General features: G+C 40.6%; 1 protein-coding gene across 1 annotated transcript in view; it reads right to left on the minus strand.

Moving 5' to 3' along the window:
* Positions 1-8,470, minus strand: part of fntb (farnesyltransferase, CAAX box, subunit beta) — an 86,235-nt gene extending 77,765 nt beyond the window's left edge. Inside the window, exon 1 of the mRNA XM_072569148.1 lies at positions 8,174-8,470. Within this exon, the coding sequence (XP_072425249.1) occupies positions 8,174-8,272 (99 nt within the window). The 5' untranslated portion in view covers positions 8,273-8,470. The remainder of the gene's footprint in view (positions 1-8,173) is intronic.
* Between the last annotated feature and the right edge of the window lie 17,982 nt (positions 8,471-26,452).

Here is a 26,452-nt window from a genome sequence, read left to right on the forward strand (position 1 = left end):
CAGGTAAGTTTTAAAGAGGGTCTTACAGGAAGCAAGAGGTATAGAAAGGGATTCAGCAGATGACTGCCAACGTTTGGGTTTAAAACCAGAAGTGCACAAGAGGTGTCAATGGGAGCAATGTAGAGTGAGACTGGAGGACATTGTACAAGTTGTGATAGATGAGGCAATGAAGGAATCTGCAAACAAGAGTAGCCTTAAAAATCAAACAGTTGCTTAACCAGCAGTCACTACAAGTCAGCAAGTATTTGCTGAATGGGACTTGATGGGTGGATGGACTTGGAGAGTTCAGACACAGTCATGTTTTAGATAACCTTAAAATTATTGAGGTATCGAAGATTAAGAGGTCAGCCAGGAGTGTATTCAAATTTGTCAAGTCTAGGGGCAACAGAATGAGGCTTTCACCAGTAGATATGATGAGGTGAGGGCAGAGTCAAAAGCAATGTTAAGACAGTGGAATGAGATCATTTTAGCCTCAACACAGAGATAGTCAGAAACTTGTCTCTGGGTCAATGTGACATCAAGGTTGCAACAGTCTGGTACAATCTCAGGCAGCTGCCAGGAAGAGGGATGGATCTTATGACTAGGGAGAGAAAACAATGGCTTCAATCTTCACAATATTTAGTTGGACTTGCAGTCCACTGGACTTCAATATTTCCTCAGATAGTTTGTGTAACTATGGACTGGCACCAGTTTATGCCAAGTGTCAAAGTAACTTCACAGCTAAGCAACCTGATGGTTCAAAATTTGCCAGTGGCAAGTAAGCCACTCTTTTTGTTTTGGCAATATTTTTATATCTTTTTAAATTACTATTTTGGCTCAATAGCCTCAATGTATAAATTAATTGTAAGCCTTCTGCCATTTAAACTCATATTTGAAAGCACAACTGTACCTAGCCGTTCACACTTAATCCTTTCAAAATAATTACAGCAGTTAATTTTATTAAAGGAGTTTTAATTGCATGATTGCAATGACTGAATTGCATGACTGAACATTTATCATTAAGCAATGTAATAACAAAGGAAAGGTGTCTGTCAAAATTACAGTTTAGGTTTGGTTCCAAGTAATGAAGAAAAATGGTAACATCAGCAATGCTCTTGAAAAGCAATACCAAGTTCATTAAAAATAAATGCGCAATAAGCATTGTGCAATGATGAGCCTAATGAACTGTTGGTATCCAGTTGGAAAATAATAGAAGAAATTCATTTGCACGTGGCAACTTAAATCATAATGCATCTGGAACAATTATACAACGAAACCAGGATGAAAATGATCATTTCTCATCAATTTTGTTTTGATTTGACTTTTAATTTTTTTTTAAAAAGTCTACATCTAAACCCTTGATCATATTTAATGTGGTGTGGCAATAAAAGGAGCTCCTCACTGACCTCAAAGAAAGTCACCTGCAAGAGTTTAGCAATCCCCCTACCTTCGGTTGCACCTTCCCAATACTAACTTCAATCTGACACCAAGTCAAGCGATTGCCAGTAATAATTATGTCATCCAGCATGGTCAGTGGTCAATCAATATCAAGCTAAGCCAAAAGTATGATACACTGATTATTACTCAATGTTTTAGAAATTATACAAAACACCAAAAGATTGGGACTTACATTTGAGCAGCGGGAACATCATAAAACAAAATTTTACAAAAACATTGCTTATTAGACCTCAAATTTATTTCACAATCTTCAGAAGTAATTATGATGTAATTGGGACGAAACCTCTGCTGGAAGGTCAAGTACATTCAATGCTCAAATACTTTATTCTACAATTGAACAAGGACGTCAACTTGACTTCTACCAATCAGACAGTTAATGGGTCAATGATTTTTCAAACTAGACAACAAAAACAGGATTTAGGATAAAGAACAAAGATGTATAATGAATAAAGATTGAAGCACAGCCATGAGATGTCAATACAGAAAACCAGAAGTACTGCAGGTGCCAAGCCACGCAGGTTGCTGGACTACAGACTGACAAATTAGGGAGGTACAAATGGTACCACAAATAACGATTCTTCAGGCCCAATAACACAAATATTACCATCATTGTTTCTTAGAATTTACAACATAGAAACAATCCATTTTCTCCAACTCATCCTTATCTGCACTGGCACTCCTCAAGGACCTCATTTCATTCCTATTCATCTCACCCAAACAACGCATTCTCCTATTCTTTCCACACTCAAATGCTTAGCTAGATTTGATTTTCTCACGGTGTGGCATCATACCACATTTTGGGTAAAGTTTCTCCTGAATTCCCTCCAGGATTTATTGGTGACCATCTACATTTAGGAGGCCTAATGTTTCAAAACAATTAAAATGCCAATTTATAGCCATAATCTACAATGCTCAACACACCCTTCCATTTTCCTGATCAATTAGGAGAAGCAAACTCATTAAAGATGAGCAAGAGCTTCTCAAATAGCTACCTTAAAATATTTTGTCAGAAAATCAGATGTCTTTAAAAGGAAAGAAAACCATCGCAAAACACATACTAAAGGACATGATTCAGAGATGCCGGTGTTGGACTGGGGTGTACAAAGTTAAAAATCACACAACACCAGGTTATAGTCCAACAGATTTAATTGGAAGCACACTAGCTTTCGAAGCGACACTCCTTCATCACAATCACCTGATGAAGGAGCGTCGCTCCGAAAGCTAGTGTGCTTCCAATTAAACCTGTTGGACTATAACCTGGTATTGTGTGATTTTTAACTTCATACTAAAGGAGTTATTTTCATGCCTCCACCCACCCCACCCCCATTTCAGACCTAGCTCTGTTCTTTTTCTGAAAAGAATTAGCTCATTGTTGCTTCTAAAGGGCTCACAGAATTGTACAGCACGAAAACATACCCTTCAGTCCAACTCGTCCACACTGATCTGATATCCTAAATGAATCTAGTCCCATTTCATAGTACCATAGTAATAACAGTAGTAAGCCATTTGGCCCATTGAGCCTGCTCTGCCATTCTTTAAGATCATGGCTGATCGATCCATCATATCACTTCCTACCTGCATGATCGCCATAACCCTTAATTCCCCTACCATGCAAAATACCATCAAATTTGGTCTTGAATACATTTAATGAAGCTGCCTCTACCACATCCTTGGGTAGAGATTCACTGTCTCTGGGAAAAGCAGTTCATCCTCATCGCGGTCCTAAATCTACTCTCCCTAATCTTGACACCATGTCCCCTAGACCTAGTCTCACCCACCAGCGGAAACAACTTGCCTGCCTCTATCTTATCTATCCCTTTTTTAATTTTATATATTTCTATAAGATCCCCTCTCATTCTTCTAAATCCTAGCGAATACAGTCCCGGGCAGCTCAACCTTTCCTCACTCTGGAATCAACCTGGTGAACCTCCTCTGCACCACCTCTGAAGCCAGTATATCCTTCCTCAAGTAAGAAGACCAGAACTGCGCACAATACTCCAGGTGCAGCCTCAACACCTGATACAATTGCAGCAGAACCTCCCTACTGTTAAATCCAATCCCGCTAGCAATGAAAGCCAATATTCCTTTTGCCCTCCTGATTACCTGTTGCAGCTGCCAATCAACTTTTAGCGATTCATGTATTCTTATGTCCTTCTGCACAACAGCATGCTGCAATCTTTCACCATTTAAATAATACTCCGACCTAGTATTTTTACTTCCAAAGTGGATAACTTCACATTTACCAACACTCTACTCTGCCTGTCAAAGCCTTAACCAATCACTTAAACCTATCTAAATCTCTCAGCAGTCCCTCCACTTCTTCTGCACAGTTTGCCTTTCCACTCAATTTAGTGTCATCAGCAAACTTTGATACACGACACACGGTCTCCTCTTCCAAATTATTTATATTTCATGAACAATTGCAGGCCCTACACTGATCCCTGCAACAACCCAGTCACCAGTGATCTCCAACCAGAGAACACCCATTATATTATAAAAACAGGTCAGAAAAGTTTTTATAAATATATAGAACGGAAAACACTGGCAAAAGTGGATGTCGGGCTCTTGCAGGATGAGAAAGAATTAATATTGGGTAGTGCTGAAATGGCCAAGTTGAAATCAATAATTATTTTGTGTCAGTCTTCACAGTGGAAGATGTGTCTAACGTGCCAAACAATGATGTCAAGCATATGATGGGAGGTGAGGACGTCAATTCAGTTGTTATCACTAAAAAGGCAGTGTTGAGAAAACTTGAGGGTCTAAAGGTTAATAAGTCCCCTGCTCCTGATGGAATACATCCAGGGTGCTGAAAGAAATAACGGAAGTTATAGATGCATGAGTGGTAATTTATCAAAATTCACTGGACTCAGGGCAGGTCCCAGCAGACTGAAAGACAGCAAATGTCATCCTGGAGATTATGAATGTATTTGGGATGAGGCTATGAAAAAAACAAAGATGATAATTTTGAAATGAATTTGCTAGAGATAGGAACAATTCATGTCAGTGAGCACAGGTGTCATGGTTGAGTGGAATTTGGTATAAGTTAAGACTAATATCATGATATTGATAAGGGTCATTTCATGCTGTGTCAGGGCCAGATTGGATTAATTCAAGTATACAGCTCTGGGAAAGGTGACAGATTTGGGAGGTCGCCCAAAATTCTGTTGCCTTTATCACAAAGTGAGTGATCAAGGAGTGATGTGATAGTTATAGAACATAGAACATTACAGCGCAGTACAGGCCCTTCAGCCCTCAATGTTGCGCTGACCTATGTCGAGAGGTAATGAAGTTATGACTGAGGGTTCCAACAGCAGGTGAGATTAGGCAAGGGTGAAATTATGGAGATGGTAACCATCTGTTGGAGTTATGCTAGTGTGGGTATCAGATAAAAGTATCAAACTTATTGTGATACACAGTCTAATGTGAATACTTGCATATATCTATATGCAGAAGGTTAATGCATGAAGAATATCCTCAGTGTGTATTTAAAAAATCATGAGGGGCATGAATAGGGTCAATTGACAAGGTCTTTTCTCTTGGATGGGGATGTCCAGAACTTGAGGGCATAGGTAGAGGGTGAGGGGGGAAAGATTTAAAAGGGATCTATGGGGCACTTTTTCATGCAGAGGGTGGTGCGTGTATGGAATGATCTGCCAAAAGAAGTGGTGGTGGCTAGTACAATTACAACATTTAAAAGGGTGGTTATATGAATAGGAAGATTTTAGAGGGACATGGGCCAAGTGGAGATTGGGAATAGTAAGGGGAAGAAATCATTGATGGGAGTAGTCTATCGGCCACCCAATAATAATGCTACGATGGCACAGGCAACCAATCAAGAAATAACTGATGCAGTAGTCATGGGGGACTTTAACATGCACATTGATTGACTGAATCAAGTTGGTAGTGGAGTTCATAGAACTCATCCATGATAACTTTCTTATACAGCATGTTACCGAACCTACAAGAGTCTGTGCAATCATAGATCTGGTCCTGTGTAATGAGGCAGGTAAAATGAACGTCATTAAGGGTCCTCTCGGAAAATGTAATCACAGTGTGATCAAATTTCAGATACACATGGCCTGTGCAACAGTATCATCTAAAACCAGGGTATTACGCTTAAACAAAGGAGACTATAATGAAATGAGGAAGGAGTTGGCTAAATTAGACTGAGATCACAAGTTACATCGTGGAACAGTGGAGGACTATCAAAGATATTTTTCACAGTGTTCAAGGCAAGTATATTCCGGTCAAAAACAAGGGTAGGAAGAGCCAGTTTTGGGTACCCAAGAAAATAAAGTAAGTCATCCAAATAAAAGCTCAGGCTTACAAAGTAGCCAAGATAGTGGGAAACAGGAAGATTGGGAAAACTTTAAAAAGCAACCAAGAATCACGAAGCAGGCAATAAAGAAAGGAAAGACAGATTATGAATGCAAACTAGCACAGGATCTTTATCAATATCATGACATTAGTCTTAACTTATACCAAATTCCACTCAACCATGACACCTGTGCTCACTGACATGAATTGTTCCTATCTCTAGCAAATTCATTTCAAAATTATCATCTTTCTTTTTCATAGCCTCATCCCAAATACAGTCATAATTTCCAGGAACCCCCCACATCTTCTGAAAAATCTGTACTCTAATTTGGTCTACCGAGCACCCCCAAATTTAATTGCTGCACCATTGGCCATATCTTCACTTCTCTAGGCCCCAAGCTCTGCAAGACTGCCTCTGACATCCCACCATCTCTCAACCTGACTTTCCCATCCAAACACTCCTTAAAACCTGTTGATCTGACCAAGGTTTAGTCATCTAACCTAAAATCTCCTTATATGGCTTGTTGACATTTTATTTTTCAATGGTGTCTTGAAGAACCTCAGGGCATTTTACACTGTTAAAGAGCATAATCTATGTTTCCATTGAAATTAGATTTAGAAACATCCCAGATCCAGAAGAGAAATTATATGGTGAATGTAAAAGGATGTATCCTCTTGCTTTGGGAACAGTAGGGGGTAATTTAGAAATAAAACATCTGCCATTTAAAATGAAAATGAAGATAACTTTTTTTTTCTGAGGGTTGAGTCATTGAAACTTTTCCCCAAGGATTGCTGGAAGCAAGGTCATTAAATATGTTTATGACAGAGATAGACGACTGAACAGCGAGGAAGTAAAATGTTATTGGGGTAAGTGGAAGTGTAGAATTGAGGCCACAACCAGAACAACCCTCTATAGGAAGTATATTGTGAAACTTGAAAGAGTTCAGAACAGATTTATACCTATCTTGCCAGTATTTGAGGGTTTGAACTGTAGGGAAGAGGCTAAATAGACTGGAGCTATTTTCCCTGCAGTGTTGAAGGCTGAGTGGTGACCTTATTAGAGGTTTATAAAATCATGAGGGACATGGGAACAATAAATAGATAAAAGTTTTTTTTCCAGGGTGGGTGGACTTCAAATTGAGAGGGCATAGGTGAGAAAGAAACGATTTAAAAAGGGACCTAAAGGGCAACTTTTTCATGCTGAGGGTGGTGCATGTATGGAACAAGCTGCCAGAGGAAGTGGTGAAGGTTGGTACAATTACACCCTTTAAAAAAGTCTTCTGGATAGGTATATAAATAGGATATCAGCCAAATGCTGGCAAAAGGGATTCGATTAATTTAAGAGATCTGGTCAGCATGGATGAGTTGGACCGAAGGGTCTGTTTCCATGCTGTATATCTCCATGACTCTCACCATAAGCAGGTTAACGTGCCAAAAAGCCTACTACTTCTATTTATATATGTCAACCGTTCATAGAAACACAGTAAAGGAATCAGGAGGTGGATCTTCCAGATGAGTTCAGATAGGAGAAAAATGACAGAACTTAAAATCTGAGTTGTGGCAGAGGGATTTTTAGAAGCGGTTTAGCCTGGTGACGGGAGGGAAAGGGTGAAACAAGCAGCAAACCACATGACGACAAAGTAGCCCATAAGCTTCTTACGCTTGTTGTTAAATAGAGATGCACTGCATTTAGTTGTTATCCAATGGGTCTATATCAATAATCTATACCTAGAGTTCTGACATTGAAACATGTGAACAAACATTTATAGCAAGAACTGAGTGAGGTGAAAAGATTTTTCAATAACTAGCCTCTCTTTACCAAGCTCCATGGGCACAGAATTCCCCACAGACTCTCTTTTCTACTCCACCTTTGTTTTTCTACTCCACTATCACAACCTCCCTTTGAAAAGAATAATCTCGCAGAGTGACTGAATTTGATTGGCAGGAGGGGGGAGAACCACCAAATGCAGAACATCATTTTACCCACGTGCAAAGCACTCTTAACAAATTGCAAGTTTTATAGAAACCAAAAGGAGACCATGTTTCTGATATTGGATTAAATAGATTCCCGCAGACAGCGAGAGGGGAAAAAAACGCACAGAGTCGAGACATTGCAGTCTAAGTCCAAATAGTTTTTCAACAACAAATTGCAAATCATTCAGTTGTGTGCAGAGGGACAAATCTGAACTGTTGCACTTCACCAGTTAAAGGTTGTTGAGGTGGGGTGAGGGGGTGAGCCGGCGATACGGATTAGAGGTATTGTAGTCCTTTTCCCAATCAACGGAGCGCTATGTGTAGGGCGAAGGGACTACAACTCCCAGAGTGCAGTGGGGTCGGAAACCAGCCTGCCATTCACCTCCCCCCCCCCCCAACCCCCAGCCAAACCCTCACGCGACACCAACCGCCCGTTCTCGCTCACCTGCTCCACCGAAGTCACCGTCAACACGTTGTCGTCCTTCAGCTTCTCCCCGGCGTGCTCCTCCCGAAAGCACCGCAACGTCTCCGGGATCTCGGCCATGGTGTAGGAAGGCGCGCTGAACCCGGGCCGAGTGAATCGATTCCTCTCCTCTCGTGCGTACGCGTGCGTGTGTGATTTTTGTTTTTGAAATGATTTCCTCCTCCGGCCACCATTACCGCAGCCGAGGCGGGCGGGCGGGCGGCCCTTCAGCCTCTCGTCGGCATCACTGCGCGTGAGCGGATAGCTCCGACAGGCCCGCGGCGGGGACAAACTTCCCCGACAAATACGCAAGCGCGTTGTGCGCCTCCTGTGGGCATTTCGACATATCTGTCAACCCCACAGGCTGCTGGCTCTCTGTGTGTGTGTGTGTGTGGGGTCCTGGTCCCCCTCGTCCTTTTGAGTGAGGATCGAGGAAAATCTTGCTTCTGATTAGTAATAACACAAGCTATCACACAAACACGTACCGTGGGAGTTATTATCTCAGTTTAATTGCTCTGAACTATTATATTCAGCAATATCTTAATAGGTTGTTTTTCTATTTTAATCCATAGACACCTCAATTTAACATATCCTCCTTCCCCATAAGATTACAGTTGTTAAGTCAATGTTTTTTTCAGACAGATGTATGTCTGCCCTCGCCTCTCTGATTTTGGATTGCTATTTCTTCCTCACTATTGTACACCCTGGTAGAAATCTTTCTGAAACATAAGTAACTACCCCCTTTTCCCTATAAAAGTCAACGTGTAACATTGTATTTCAGAACACAGAATACAGACGTATCCGATACAAAATAAAAACTGAAAGACCTGCGGATGCTTCAAAGCAGAAACAAAAACAGAAATTGCTGGAAAAGCTGAACAGGTCTGGCAGCATCCAGGGAGAGGAATCAGAGTTAACATTTCAGATCCGGTGACCATTCCTCCGACGGCTGAGTTGTTTTTAATAGGATTTGTTTATAACCAATACAAATACTGCTGAAGCTAATCCTTTAAGTTTAAACAAAGCTTGGCAGTTAACTGTCAGACATCATCTAACTGGTGCATTTGCCACAGCAGCATCTCCACCAACCAGAGTCTGATTGCCAATCAATCATCACTGATTGCAGTAATCAAAGTAGAGTCTTGGGACACCGTTTAAGAAGGGTGGTAAGGACAAGCCAGTGAACTATAAACCAGTGAGCCTGACGTCGGTGGTGGGCAAGTTGTTGGAGGGAATCCTGAGGGACAGGATGTACAGGTATTTGGAAAGGGAAGGTCTGATTAGGGATAGTCAACATGGCTTTGTGCTTGGGAAATCATGTCTCACAAACTTGATTGAGTTTTTTGAGGAAGCAACAAAGAGGATTGATGAGGGCAGAGCGACAGATGTGATCTATATGGACTTCAGTAAGGCCTTCGATAAGATTCCCCATGGGAGACTGATTGGCAAGGTTAGATCTCACGGAATACAGGGAGAACTAGCCATTTGGATACAGAACTGGCTCAAAGGTAGAAGACAGAGGGTGGTGGTGGAGGGTTGTTTTTCAGACTGGAGGCCTGTGACCAGTGGAGTGCCATAAGGATTGGTGCTGGGTCCTCTACTTTTTGTCATTTACATAAATGATTTGGATGCGAGTATAAAAGGTACAGTTAGTAAGTTTGCAGATGACATCAAAATTGGAGGTGTAGTGGACAGTGAAGAGGGTTTCCTCAGATTACAACAGGATCTTGAACAGATGGGCCAATGGGTTGAGAAGTGGCAGATGGAGGTTAATTCAGATAAATGCGAGGTGCTGCATTTTGGGAAAGCAAATCTTAGCAGGACTTAAACACTTAATGGTAAGGTCCTAGGGAGTGTTGCTGAACCAAGAGACCTTGGAGTGCAGGTTCATAGCTCCTTGAAAGTGGAGTCGCAGGTAGATAGGATAGTGAAGAAGGCGTTTAGTATGCTTTCCTTTATCGGTCAGAGTATTGAGTACAGGAGTTGGGAGGTCATGTTGCGGCTGTACAGGACATTGATTAGGCCACTGTTGGAATATTGTTTGCAATTCTGTCTCCTTCCTATTGGAAAGATGTTGTGAAACTTGAAAGGGTTCAGTAAAGATTTACAAGGATGTTACCAGGGTTGGAGGATTTGAGCTATAGGGAGAGGCTGAACAGGCTGGGGCTGTTTTCCCTGGAGCGTCGGAGGCTGAGAGGTGACCTTATAGAGGTTTATAAAATCATGAGGGGCATTGATAGGGTAAATAGACAAAGTCTTTTCCCTGGGGTCGGGGTGTCTAGAACTAGAGGGCATAGGTTTAGGGTGAGGGGGAAAGATATAAAAGAGAACTAAGGGGCAACGTTTTCACACAGAGGGTGGTACGTGTATGGAATGAGCTGCCAGAAGAAGTGGTGGAGGCTGGTACAATTGCAACATTTAAAAGGCATCTGGGTTGGTATCTGAATAGGAAGGGTTTGGAGGGATATGAGCTGGTTGGCATGGATGGGGTTGGACCGAATCTATGACTCTATTAAGTGTATAAGTTCTGCTAAGATTTCCTTTCCCAAAATGCAGCACCTCACATTTATCAAAATTAAATTCCATCTGCCACTCCTCAGGCCATTGGCCCATCTGATCAAGATCCTGTTGTAATCTGAGGAAACCCTCTTCACTGTCCACTGTAACCTTCTTCGCTGTGCAAATGCTCATGTTCCATGAAAGCATTGCCAATCAAGCCGGATAAGACTCTCAGTGGTCCTAAAAGTATGTTGGAAGACAGATTGCTGGACTCCTTCAAACTCCTTTGAAAAGTGCCATCTACAGATATGATGGCAAACTCTGAACTTCCTTGACAACCAAGTTAAGCATGCATGCCTTCAATCTGAGTTTCCATTGCAGCACCCATACACTGCAATGGAAGTTGCAACATTGGCCATCAGCATCTGCATCATTCGTGGATTCTAGTGGACTTGGGCCAACATTCTACACTGGCAGAGCTGGCCCCAGCTCCGTGTAAAGCCCTGTGTAGGTGCTGACCCTCTTTGACATTGTAGGCCTGGCAATACATCAAGCATTTAACCATACCCAGCCTCCTATTGTTGATTGCCATGTCAAAGTGCTTATCTATAACCTGCAGCCTGATCCGAGTATGACCATGCTCTCCAGTGACCTGGCTTATGTTGTCTCCTGCCCTGGCTGCAGGCCACTCATTCTTGGCATCTCATTACTCAGTGCTCACAATGTCAGTAACTGAGCTGTTGGCTGAGAGCATGAGAGTGAATGCTAGTGTTACTCTTTACTAGTATCTTTCTCCTACGTCCTTTTCCTCCACCAACGTTTGACTAGGTTGTAGTTCTTGGGTTTCTAAAAGGAGAGGGGCTAAAAGGTAAGGGGGGAAACTAGAGTTGTACAATTCAAATGTCACAGTTTGCAAATAAGGAGTATTTGTTGAATGAGGGTGAAGTGAGATGTGAGAAGGAGAGGGCTGCATAGCTTTAGCCCACAAAAGCAAAGGCCATGCCAATAATGGTGAAACTGTCTCCTCCTTGAAGGTAAGGATACGAAGCTGTGTGTGTCTCTTGCTGGTTATCTTCTCCATTCCTGAGCTATTTAAGAGAAAGCTTACATGTGCTAGTGAGTGTAGTGCAATGTGTTTGGATAATGTATCAGTCGTGATTGAATAGCTGGCTGTGTGTGTAAGTGGGTGTGGGGCGAGCATCAGTGTGAAATGTCTGTGCAAGTAATGAAGTGAGTGAATGTTAGGTCTGAGTTGTCTTTGATTGTGATTGCTGGTGCATAAATGAAAACACTGTGGTGGATTGGGCAGTATATGAGGAAGTTGGTGGGATGTGACATTTGAATTTGCATCAGTGACCTTAACCACTCACGGAAGGTAATTGAATTCCTTAAAGCATTGGGTCTACAGTCTTGATATTGCCTGGGAAAGCTATCTGATCCCCCAGCCTTCTGAGAATCTGAAGGGTGTCCTGGTCTTCTATAGGTAGAGGACCTATCTATTCATGAATGAGTGCCCCAGTACAATGTTGGATAATTTTGCAGCTTGCTCTCTGCCATGTTGTACGATCATTCACTGTAATTTTTGCTCACACTGTCTTTTGCAACCAGTTCTAGACCCATAACAGTTGTAAACTTTAAGTAGAGCAATTTAATGTTGAGCTGGAAGAGGGAGAGCAGCCTTTTATGACTTTACAACCAACTCCTGTGCAAGGCCACTCAGCAGCATGTTTAGTGCTGTTAGCATTCAAAGAAACATGTATCTCGCAATTTGCTTGCTCCATCCATCGAAAACAATGGATGGAGGGAGCAAGCAAATTCTCCTTGCCTGATTTTCTTATCAAATTTCACAGCTACCATGCCTTGTTTGTATGCTGAAAATATTATTTATACCAGACATTGTCCCTGGTTTTTAACGTATATTTTAATACAGACCTGCCTCTGCCCCCAAATTTATTGATGTCTTCATCCTCCACCTCATCTCCAGTGCAGCTTTAACATGAACCAAATTGAAAGAAAAATGCAAAATCTGCAGAAGATGGAAATCTGAAAAAGAAAGAAACATTAACACAGGATTTTGCGAATGCCAGTTTGTGTCAGTCAAGCACACTTACTGGAATGCAAGATGCATTTTTAACATCAGTTGACAATGTAGATGGTGCCAGGAAGTTTCAACCCCAGGTGCCAGACTAAACCACGTTCTGTTTGTCAGATTTCCACCTTGGGTTTGTTATTGCATTAAAATGGGATGGAAAAGCTGAAAATATTTACACACACAAAAAAAACACAATTGGACAACATTCCTGTGATTTTCAAAAGCTATGTTCCATCTTGTGTATGTAACTTTCGCAAGTATTTCCAGAGATTTCAAGGTATCATGCATTGAGTGCAACCAGAGCTGGTGTGAAACGGGAGAAAGTGGCCAGGAGTAGCATCACATTTTTTGCAGTAAAACCAACTTGATCCTTGTTTGATGCTTTTCCCAGGCAGCACAGCTGCGATTGTCACACCACTGTCATGCAGAAGATTACTACCTTGTGAGCTGCAGTTCTGTATTCAGTCAGAGTATCAAATCTTTTACATTTATGATTGAGCATTCACAGTTTTCTATCTGAGCTTGAACTCATTCATGAAAATATACTGGAATTTCAGTTTTGCTTCATTGGTATGAACAAAGCCTATCCATATAACAAAAGTGATGCTATTATCAAATTCTTAAGTGTCATTAAGAAAATTATATTTAAATGGCTGAGAACCTCTTGAGCAGTAAGTCTAAATGACCTTTTCTCAGATCTTCAGTATTCAAAGACAGCTTCTCAGCTTCAGCGTCACATCTCGGTTTGAATTCTTGCCTCAAGTGTCTTTTCAGCATGGTTACCAGTTGCCCTTCTTTATAGGGGCAGATATATTTACCTCCAACAGAGAGGATGGAGAGGCACCTTCTGATGCCTGAATATGGAGCTGTAATGAGAACAGAAAATATCGAAAGCGCAAGACATTTCTGCTCACCACTTCATAAATAAAAGACTAATAACACAATCACAGTTCATAGAACTTAAATTTTATTAAAATTCACTCAATTAAATTATATGCACTGCATTTAAATAGGAAGGATGTTTGCATTAGAAAATCATCTAATTTAATACTATTTTGCAAAACCTTTGTTTCATGATTTTACTTGGGAGCATTTTTTGTGTCATTCATGTTCAGCACCAATCACGACTCCTCAGACACAAGCAGTTCATGTTCAAATGCAACAAGATCTGGACAATATCCAGGCTTGGACTGACAAGTGGACCTGACGAGGGAGTCACGGAGGGAGTGGTATTTCCCTCCCCTCCCCTATCAGCGTTCCGAAAAGTCCACTCCCTCCGTGACTCCCTCGTCAGGTCCACACCCCCCACCAGCCCAACCTCCACTCCCGGCACCTTCCCCTGCAACCGCAAGAAATGCAAAACTTGCGCCCACACCTCCCCCCTTACTTCCCTCCAAGGCCCTAAGGGATCCTTCCATATCCGCCACAAATTCACCTGCACCTCCACACACATCATTTACTGCATCCGCTGCACCCGATGTGGCCTCCTCTATATTGGGGAGACAGGCCGCCTACTTGCGGAACGTTTCAGAGAACACCTCTGGGACACCCGGACCAACCACCCCGTGGCTCAACACTTCAACTCTCCCTCCCACTCCACCAAGGAAATGCAGGTCCTTGGGCTCCTCCAGCGCCAGACCATAGCAACACGACGGCTGGAGGAAGAGCGCCTCATCTTCCGCCTAGGAACCCTCCAACCACAAGGGATGAACTCAGATTTCTCCAGTTTCCTCATTTTCCCTCCCCCCACCTTATCTCAGTCCCAACCCTCGAACTCAGCACCACCTTCCTAACCTGCAATCTTCTTCCTGACCTCTCCGCCCCCACCCCACTCCGGCCTATCACCCTCACCTTAACCTCCTTCCACCTATTGCATTTCCAATGCCCCTCCCCCAAGTCCCTCCTCCCTACCTTTTATCTTAGCCTGCTTGGCACACTTCCTCATTCCTGAAGAAGGGCTCATGCCCGAAACATCGATTCTCCTGCTTCTTGGATGCTGCCTGACCTGCTGTGCTTTTCCAGCAACACATTTTCAGCTCTGATCTCCAGCATCTGCAGTCCTCACTTTCTCCTAGATACTTCTGACTAACCAATTAACTTTATTTCTCTGTGTCGTATATCCGTTCAAGTATAAAAGTCAAAGGGCAACTCCATACTTAAGTGCTTCGAAAGAAGCAGATTATTTAAATTCCTCCCTACAATTTTCACTCTGCTGTTTTCTCCTAACTTGATTCCGTACTCTGTGTTACAGTTTCCCTGCTGAGTATTTACATGAAGTTTAGCTTGCACTTGCTAAAACTAGCCAAGCAACCATTGATTGTGGATCAAGCATTTTTGTAGGCCTTTGAATCTCATTTAGCTCAATGAACTTTGTTGGTTCAAATGGTTCAAAACAAACATTTTGTTTTTCTAAATTTACATTGGCAGCATTCCAGCACAATATAACTATCCAAAAGATGAAGAAAAATCTTTACTGTACACTGCTGTGAACTATATCGAAATACTACTCTTGCAATGTTCACTGAGTGCACTTTCAGAGCCTTAGAACTGTAACTTGCCTAGATATTTAAATAATACTAAGGCAATTTAGAAACAAAATATTCCAATGCATCGCATTATCATCCCACATCATGTTGACAACATAAAGTACGCACCCTCTACCCCCACCCAAAAAGGGTTTGCCTCGATCAAGTGTGAAAACTATGCCATTTTGTTATAATTGTTGTTATAGTAGACTCTTAGGAGGAAAAGGCTGGTACAAGTTAAAAAAATCTAAATATGGAATTACTGTGAATGAAATTTTAATTTTAACCCTCTAAACATTGCAATGTTTAAATCCGGACCACGATCTTGAAGAAAGCAATTTGTTTTATGGCTTTCAAGCAAATTGGTTCCGGATACAGAAGACGGAATTTTCCCTTTGTGTGGAACCACAGATGATGGGGGAAAAACTAAATGAGTATTTTGCATCCATGTTTACTATGGAAAAGGAGATGGAAGATAGAAAATGAGGGGAAATAAATAGTGACAGCTTAAAAACTATCCATATTACAGAGGAGGAGATGGTGGATGTCTCAAAATGCAAAAAGGTGGATAAGTTTTGAAAGATTGGCTTGGATCATACTGGGATCCACAAATGACTGTCTATGAAATGACTCCAAGTTAGAGAACTAAGAATTTGCATTTATATAGCAGCTGCCACATCCTTGGGCTGTCTCAAAGTGCTTGTCTGTTAACAAAGTGGTTTTACTGCCATCATTGCACGTTGTTGTAATGTAAATAACACAACCACCAACTTGTGTAGAATACATTCCACAAACAACAAGTGAGATACCAACTGGAATTTTAAAATGAAATCATATTGGTTGAGGAATAAATATTATGCATTCTAAATTTCATAGCCTTTGATCTTCTCAGATTCTCTTTTGATTGGTGCCTTTACTGTGCTTAAACATTAAGTTCAAAGAATTGTTACAGGAGTAGTTTCTAGCCACAGCTGCTCTGGCATCTTATATGGGGAGAGAAACAGAGTTAACGTTTCGATTCTGGTAATGACTCTTCTTCATTTCTGATATCAGACTCAAAATGTTTTTTTCTCCTCCACAGATACTGTCAGACCTGCTGAGTTTCTCTGTTTTGATTTCACATTTCCATAATCTAGCATTTTGCTTTTATTCAGACACTGATTTTTTTTTGTTTTAATGTCCACACTAGAAATTGTTTATCGTGGACAACCCACATTCTCTTATTAATACAGAGACCAAGATAGTAAAATCAGATCTAACTGTTTACTCCAATAGGTATCAATCTGAGAGAAAAATTATAGATTCGCATTTATTAGACCTACTGTGCTTTCTGTAATTGGCATATAGGTTTGTTTGCACATGGCTGGAAGAGGAAGACATGCACATCTCGAGTCATTTGAACTCATGTAAGCATGTCATTACTTGTTGTGGAATGGAAGCGATGCATCTTTGGTGCCTCAAGTCAGCTGTAGAGCAGCTATACTTCCAAGAGGGGGCGCATGGGATTATTGGATGAAACTCACTACTTGTGTGCCTACAGAAAGAGAATTCTTTTTAATCTGCCAGACATTATTTTCTGGCTAAACTGCTGAAAGCCTGTTGCCCTCTGCAATGCTGTTTCTTTTTTTTGCAGAGAAATGCCTGAAAATGCCCATTATTTTGTTCTCAAGAATTTCACTTTCTTCTGTATGGGAAATCAATCGGTAACCCCCACTTGCAGTTGCAAGTTTGTTGCTCATTTTGAGCGCTGTTCATGTATTTTGGTGCAGATTGGCAGACTATTTTATAAGTTTCCAGCCACAGCTGCTCTGGCAACTTATATGGGGAGAGAAACAGAGTTAACGTTTCGATCCTATAAAACATTCACATTTGTAAGCTGCATCACTTTTCCTGATCATAAGTGCCACTCCTTCAATGAGATTCCTAAACATTACAAGCATGTGGGTGCTATGTGTCTAGAATTCACAATGCAGCTCATTGGACCTCTAGCACCAGTGACTCCAGAGATTCCCATTGCTCACATTTAAAATCTTGGATTTTGTTGGTGGGTTGGTCTCGCTCAATTCACCATATCCTCATTGCATGATATAGTCCTGTTTCTGAGGCAAAATTTATCTTTTGGAATTCAATATTTAGCTATTGAAACTTTATTGAGTGTTTCAATGAAGCAAATAATTTATTTCCATATTCAAAAGAAATGTAACAGAAACCTCTACTTATTATTGCTGAAATCTTGGGTTACATCTCTGGAAAATGAATCAGAAAGGCAACTATTTAAAAATTAACAGAGTTCTCATTCCTGAAAGCTAACCGGTGATCCTTGCTGTGATACCTATGACCAGCAAGATCAAAGCAAATTTGGCTGTGTGTTCTACCAATGATGAATTTGTTTCATTTACTGGGGGAAAAAAATAATGATAAAGATAAGTTGTTGGTTTCGATGGAACTGCACCCTGCTTCAACAGGGAAATGAGCCTCAGGAAGAAAACTGGGAGAGGTGTCTGAAATTAACTGGTTCTGATGTGCCATTCTCTCCATTTGAAGGAAAAGCTATATTGGTGGCTCAGTGGGTATAGAACCTTTGCTTCTGAATCAGATGGTTGAGGATTCAAGTATCTCTCCAGGACTTAAGCGCAAAAGTCTAGGCTGAATATCCAGAGTGAGAGGTTTGACGAGGCATTAAAGTGCAGTTTTGTCAGTGGACATTGTTGTTACACAGGGAGACACAGCAGCTGGTTTACACACGGCAAGTTCCTACAAACTTGAAATAAAATGTGAGCAGTTCATTTGTTTTTTTTGTGGGGGATGACTGAAAACAAACAGAGATCATGCCCAAAGATAACTCCTCAGCTGAGACTTTCCCTTTCTCCAGCAGTGTGAGATGGGTTAGATACCAACCAACTCAACACCTCCACTGCTGAGAAAGCTCACTGGATTGGGCATTTAAGAACTGATTGACAGGCTTTTCATCAAGTCAAGGGACTCAACAATAGTGCACAGTTTTCCAGTAGCTACTATCCAATCAGTGGCTGGTAGATCCTGAGTCCTAAAGGTCGAGATCTACTCTTCAAGGGATCTAATGGCAATAAGATAATTATTTTCCTTTTGTTTTTTGGATGGGGTTCAGGAGGAGAGGTGGTTTGAAGGCAAGGATAGATGGGGTCCTTCCTTGGATGACACTTCCTTGCCCCCAATTATTATCTTTGATTAATCCCAAATTAGGGCAAATAGGGCCTCCTCTCAAACTGGCAAACAGATTGCCCTGGTTAACCTACATATAATCAGACCAGTGACCCATTTAGACCTTTAAGTGTCTGTTAATTAACCTCTTAAAGGCATTAATTGATGGTGAGTTGAGGAAGATGCCTGTGAATATTCTCATTCAGTGCTTAACTGGTGAGCTGGCACTAAGGAAGCAAATATCTCTCCAAGACCAACTCACCCAATAATTTCCCTTTCTTATCAACTCTCATGTCACTTCAGCAATGGGGGAAATTGTTCCCTTCATCTTTCCTTCAAATCATGATATATATTACATCTATCTGAAGCGACAGAAAGGGTCTCAGTTTAATATACTTGCAACAACAACTTGCACTTACATGCCACCCAAAATGGATTAGAAAGTCCTAGGAAGCTCACAGGAGCATAATCAAACCTTTTCATTCAGAGTTCAACTTCAAGAAAAATATGGTGGATAAGGAAACCTTATTGCATTTTTATAGTTTTTCATTTATTACAGTCAAAACATTGCTGGCAGAACATAACACAGCAATGCAAATATGAAAAGTATTTGCATTAGAACCACTAGAGCAAAAACATATCATTTGTGCCAAATTTTATTTAAGCTGTACAGTCTTATTGCTAGAAATAGCAGAAATGGAGATAATTGTGGTTTTATTTGTGTACTGCCTTGAAATAAAGCTTAGAAAATTCAATCTTATGTTTCTTGAAACAACATGACAAATCTTCTCCACATTAAGGAATCAAGTACATCATGGACATAAATCCATGGAGGTGTGTATTAGAAAATTACACATGGTCAGAATAGACAGAGTATGGCAAAGTCTATGAGGAGAAAGTGAGGACTGCAGATGCTGGAGATCAGAGCTGAAAATGTGTTGCTAGAAAAGTGCAGCAGGTCAGGCAGCATCCAAGGAACAGGAGAATCGACGTTTTGGGCATAAGCCCTTCTTTCCTGAAGAAGGGCTTATGCCAGAAACGTCGATTCTCCTGTTCCTTGGATGCTGCCTGACCTACTGCGCTTTTCCAGCAACACATTTTCAGCTATGGCAAAGTCTAGATTAGAGTGGTGCTGGAAAAGCACAGCAGGTCAGGCAGCATCCGAGGAGCAGGAAAATTGACGTTTTGGGCAAAAGCCCTTCTTCAGGAATATTGCCTGAAACGTCGATTTTCCTGCTCCTTGGATGCTGTGCTTTTCCAGCACCACACTGATCTAAACTCTGGTTTACAGCATCTGCTGACCTTGTTTTTACCTAGAGTATGGCAAAGACAGTCTGTAAACTATGTACATGCTTAGAATACACCAACCTGACAGGAAATTCTCTACTTTCTTTTGAACCTTGGAGTAAAAATGAACGGAAGACATTGATTGATACCTCAAATCTGTCATTTTTGATTTTGCTGAATAATTATTTTGAACTTGTGAATTTCAATTACTAAGGTAAAAATAATGATTTTTGTTTCACTGACAATCGCAAATGTTTTCAATGGGTTTTAGAGTAAGTAAGGACTAACCTGAACACTGAGGTTAATTTCTTCTGTCAGTATTACTTTGGTGTGCTCAAGGAAAGGACTACAGTCCCACACATACAAAGCAAATCAGCTCCTGTACTCAGTTGTGCCCTTCTCCATTAGCGCCTTTAATCAAAACCGCTGAATGAACAAGATTGTGTACTCAAGGTGAACTCACTAACTGATTATTCTATTTATACTGGATAATTAAAACACACATTTTAATTAAAGTCAACTTTCCATGGAAGTATTTCTTTTCATTACCAGCATTATTTTCTTATTTATAATTTTGTAACAAGAAAGCAATGTAACTAAAATTAAAACAAAAACAGAAATTGCTGGAGAAACTGTAAAAGTTGAATTTCTAAGGCTATAAGTTTAGTCAGAAAAGAGCGTGTTGATTTTTACGTGAGTAACATTTTGGAAAAGTTGCAATCCATTGTCTCAAAGTATCTCGTTGTTTCTGAGTTACCAGGTACCCACCAATGCCAGCCCAAAAGTAGTGCAAGAGGAGACAAAAGATACATGCACAAACATGAGGAGTAGAACAGTTGCCTAAATGCTGAGTTATTCTATGATTCAATCAAGTAGTTTTGCTCCAGGGTGGGCTTGAAATCAGCAGGGAGTAGTGCCTATAAGTCAAGAGGTTGGCCTATACATAACATTGGTGAAAAATGAATGTTTTTTTTTGGACAAAAGTTGGTGCTCAACAACACATGAGATCAACCATTGCATGAGTATGTCCAGTGTGTGACAATTGCTTTTCCTGTGATAAATGAAAGTGTAAGTTGAAAATTGTAACCCATAAAGTAATGTTAATACGGAGAGATGTTTACTACCTTGTTGTTGTTTTCCTGTGGAAAGTTCCGTTTTGGAACCTGAATGTAGATCTTAGGAACCCAAACATGTATGCATTTTTTTTAACCGTCTCAACTACAATGTAAATGAAGTGGGGGAGGAATAAAGATATGTTCCTTTCACCCTCAGGAATGGAAGAAAGGCAGAGACATGCAACCCAACATTTTACAGTCAGTATTTCTACACTTCAAGACCATTCACAAAAATAGCACAGACAAATCAGTAATTCCAATCATTCCATTGTCCAAAAGTAGTGAAAAAGTCCACTTTAAATGTTCACTACATAAATGGTATTTTCTGACATCTGCAAACTAACTTGTGGAATATATAATGTGCTTTAGTCTGATAATCCTCACTTTGAGAGATAGATTGACTGTACACTCTCAATAAGTCATGCTTTGCTCAAGGAAATAGATTTAATAACATTAAAGTAAAAAAGAATCAGTGTTACACAAGCAAATATGCAAGTTAACGAAAATTGTCTATAAATAAAAATAATAAATATGCTATTTGTTTTGAACTTCAAACATTGGCTCATTTTGTGCCCTCTGGATTAGGCGACTGCTTGACATCTAATACAGCAACACAGCAGGTTGGCTTTACAACATTTAGAACATTAGAGCCTTACAGCTGTAATTTTAAATTCCAGATATTTGCTACCGACTGAAAACAGGTCTTGGAAGTCCAACATAAGAAATTTGATTCTAAAGTATCATTCAAGGGAAAAGCTCAGCCAAATCATGTGCCCTGTCCACTTCTCAAAGTGGACAAGATATCTCAGCATGACAATCTGTATTCTGAACATGTGCAGTATTCTCAATTGTCTCCTATCTTTCAGCATGATTTGATGTGAAAGTACATTGCCTTATCTGGTGGAGATTTGTCAGTTGTGTTGCTTTTTCCAAAAGAAGAATTGGAGACTAAATTCTCAAAGCTTAAGTACTCCTTTACAACTTTGAATTGTCTCTAGAGACTATAATAAGGAATATATAGCCTTACACAATATTTACAGGCATCCAAATCAGAAGTCCATGCCAGTGTTTATGCTCCATACACACTTTGTGAGTTTTAATTTGTTGACATTGTTGACTTAAAGTTTGTTTCTTTCCCTCTTTGGACCAAAGAGGGATCCTGTCTTGAGGTTCAAAGCAGTTATTTGGAAGAGAAATCATCTTCTTCAAAATCATTAGCTGCCCATGTGAGTTCTAGCAATTTGTTTCTCTGTTTGTTGTCTGAATTTTCTCTTGGAGAATTCAGTGAAAAAACTTTCTCCTCTGGATCAATTTTTAAAGACATTTTAACATAAACAACTGGAAAGTCAATAACAATGAATTCACACGATAGTTTGTACTTGTTCGTGAAACTATATACTTGTTGAAGATTCTATAGATTAGCAAATACAGAAATAGCCCAATAGGAAAGTGTAAAATGAGCAATAGTGAATCCACTGTCTATCACAATCAGCATTTCTTGAAAGCCCAGAATATAAAGTTGAGGCTCAAGGTGTAATTTGTCAGGCCTCAGTGCTCTCACTTCAACTAAAAACAGAGCACTGTGTATGCTCTGAAACAAGCACAAAGAATACTGGCAGCTTCAGAGTTAGCACTTGGAGTTCGGTCTGAGTCTTTGTCAGACTCCATTCAACTGTGCGCTGCTTGTAGTTCTCACATTGTTTGCTTTTGAAAGTTGGATACTGTTAACTTTAACAATTAACTCAAAGACATGGACTCTTCTTGGATGGATTTGGCTAGATTAACTCCCCAAATAAAATTAAGTTTGGCCACCTACAATGACGTAGTTTAAAACAATTTTCAACCAAGCCAGCTTGTGCAGCATCTCTCACAGTTTGTAAGTTCTTGTGAGGAATCTCCTGGTACTTGACTTAATGCACTATACACTGCCTTTGTTAAGCCATAACTAGACTTATTCCACTCCCTATCCTTACGGAAAGTTGTAAGAACTGACGGAAAACCAGAAAAAGTCCAAATACTAACCAAAGTTAGGGAGCATCACTGATGTAATTATACTATACTGTCAGTTAGTAGGTGTGTAGACTGAAAAGACAAAGTACTAATTTGGACTTTCCTGAGATAGAATGTGATGAATGAGTTCTCCATGCATGAATGACTATTTGGTATACTGTATTGCCACAAAATGACACTTAGAATAATAGAATCCCTGTAGTGTAGAAGTCAGTCATTCAGCCCAACAAGTCAACATCAATCTTCTAAAGGGTATTCCACCCTCCTAACCTATAACCCTGCATTTCCCATGGCTAATGCACCTAGCCTGTACACTGTGGGCAATTTAACAAGTCCAATTAATGTGTACATCTTTGGACTGTGGGAAGAATCCAGAGCACCTGCAGGGAATCCACACAGACATAGGGATAATGTGCAAACTTCAGACAGACAGTTGTCCAAGGCTGGAATTGAACCCAGGTCCCTGGCACTGCAAGGCAGCAGCTTTAACCACTGAATCACCATGTCATCCCATGTCACTTTAGGTTGTGTAAAATTAATTGTATAAGTCAGTGAATATAAATTGTTTAAAATTTATTGCTGCTAAACTGGGTTCATCACAAAGACTGTAAGGTTGGTCAGTGAATGTAGATCTTATTGACGGAGACTGCAAGATGTCTTGAGTGAGAAATGAAATTTTGTCACAGTAGCGCAGTAGATCTGCATTTCTGAGGTTTGAATTGTGGCAAGGAGGCCCAGTCTGTTCTTTTAGATGGACATAAAAGATCCCATGGAACACTTTTGAAGAAGAATGGGAGTATTATTTCTGATGTTCTAGCAAATATATATCCTACACTCAACATTACAAAAGAATTTGGTCATTACCACATTGCTGTTTTGTGCAACCTTGCTGTGCGTTAACATAACTTCTGCATTTTTAAGGTGACAATAATTACCATTTTTCAAAAGCACTTCATGAGTTGTATAGTGCTTTGGGATGCCTAATGGTGTTTATTTCTTTACAATGGAATAAAATTCAGACAACATTATACTGCATTTCGCTCAGCTGTATGAGTTTTCAGAATGCTTTTGATCTTGTAGAGAACATTTCATTCCTTGCTCACACATGCTCATGAGTGCATAATTAACCAACCTTAAAAATGTGGGGAGCAACTTGGCCGAGGAAATATTATCCTAAACCACATGGCACTTCTGCCAGTTCAAAACAACACACAGGAATGGAGGTCCGAGTGGAGTGTGAATGCTCTCATGTTCTTGAAACATTTGCTGTAGCATTTGAATGAAGATCTAGAGCGCGTGGCTGGAGTTTTAAGTTTACTTTTGAATTCACACCTTGTCTTATTTATGATGTGGCAGATATGATCTCTGTGTTTGGCATGAAGGTAATTTTACTCAAAGCTGTCTGCTGTCCTGCTGAATACCATGAGTCATATCCGTGTGTTCATGCACAATATATAAAGGACAGCTCAGGAAATTAAAAACCAGGAGACTGTGTGATGCTTCATATTGTGTAGGCGGTTGAAGTTCATGCAGAGATTTCATAATGTGTATAAATGTCTAGATTTTTAATTCTGTTGCTTGGCATATCTGTGATGTTGTTCAGACACAGTATTAAGCAAAATTTAGAAGAACACAGCAAAAAAAAATTCAGAAACAAAAACAGAAGTTGCTAGAAAAATCTCAGCAGGGGTCTGGCAGCATCTGCGGAGAGAAATCTGATTTTGTTTCTGATTTACAGCATCTGCAGTTCTTTCAGTTGCAAAACAATTATACACTGGCATTCGAAACTGAGCTTGAGTTCCAACAAGAATTATCCTCATTGAACACTCAACCTGGATCTGTGGATACTCTGAGCTGTCTGGAGCTCTTTCTTGAAGTTAACATAATGTCAAGCAATAATTTTTGTCCCTTCCTCAAGTTGGAGATAACTGATCAATTTTTAATAATAACTTACTTGTCAAGTTCATAAAAATGAATGACCCAAGACCAAAAGGCACCTTGCTGTTTTGTTGTTCTGCAACTATACCCTTGGAATATTTGTTATATTATCCATATTAATGTAGGTTGTTTGCACGACCACATTGATAACTGGAATGGGCTATTGTATTCTCCTCTTTGTACAACGTGTCAAAACACAAGCATGTGTCTATGTTTTTCTGAATGAAATAAAGTGTGTGGTTCACCTTCCCTCTAAGGCTTGCACTTGTAGCATTCCTGCTACATGTATAAATGATATTCCATGTGACTGCTGACCTTTTTCTTCTTGTTAAGTGAGATATCTTAATATTATAAGTTAAGTAGCAAGCTGATTCACCCACAAGCAGTGACAAAACACCCCTGCCTTCACGCCTGGGACACGCCTGGGGTGGCATGGTGGCTCAGTGATTAGCACTGCTACCTCACAGCACCGAGGTCCCAGGTTCGATTCCAGCCTTGGGTGACTGTCTGTGTGGAGTTTGCATATTCTCCCCGTGTCTGCATGGGTTTCCTCCCACAGTCCAAAGATGTCAGGTGAATTGGCTATGCTAAATTGCCCATAGTGTTAGGTGCATTAATCAGAGGGAAATGAGACTGGGTGGGTTCCTCTTTGAAGGGTTGGTGTGGACTGGTTGGGCCAAAGGGCCTGTTTCAACACTGTAGAGAATCTAATCTAATCTCTACACATAGGGAACACAATTTGGAGATAGTCCCTGACAATATCATCCTCATTCTCCAATTTATTCTGCTTGTGAATGTGACTTACGAGGGACAGTCCTTCAAATTAAAATAATGTTTTGATAATGGTATCAAGTATTATTATGAGAATTCAGCCATACAGGATGACCCATGGTGCAACAAGTTGACCTCCCAATGAATAGCATTGTCGAATGGTATTTCTGTCCCTGCCATTTTCCACACACTGATGTTTCTGTCTGAAACATTGGCAGAGGCATGGAGTCTGGCTGACGTTCTCCCAAAAAGTGGAATTTTAAAAATAAATTTGCACGCTGGAGACATGGGTACTACAGACAAGGCCGGAATATTTTGCCCACACCAGATTGCATCTTGTGGCAGTCGGAGTAGTGCTAATTCCATGAGCAGTTAACTGCCAACCACATTGGTATGGGACTAGATCCATACATAGACCTGACCTGATTGTACAGAGCTTTGCCTCCCCATAAGAATAGAAAGATGGACAATGAACCTATGCTGACTTTGGATCAACATTGACAGAAGCTCACTGCAATTTCATAGAATCCGCACAGTGTGGGAGCAGGTCATTCAGCCCATCAAATCCACACCAACTCTCCAAAGAGCATCTCACCATCCTACTCTATCCCTGTAAAACCTGCATTTTCCATGGCTAATTCATGTAGTCTGCATATCCCTGGACATTATAGGGCAATTTTAGCATAGCCAATCTACTTATCCTGCACATGGTCGTACCATGGTGGAAACTGGAGCATCTAGAGGAAACCCACGCAAACACGGGGAGAATGTGCAAACTCCACACAGACAGTCGCCCAAGGGTGGAATCAAACTTGGGTCCCTGATTTTGTGAGGCAGTAGTACT

The sequence above is a fragment of the Chiloscyllium punctatum genome, chromosome 4 (genome assembly GCF_047496795.1).
Source record: "Chiloscyllium punctatum isolate Juve2018m chromosome 4, sChiPun1.3, whole genome shotgun sequence".
Taxonomy (NCBI): Eukaryota; Metazoa; Chordata; class Chondrichthyes; order Orectolobiformes; family Hemiscylliidae; genus Chiloscyllium; species Chiloscyllium punctatum.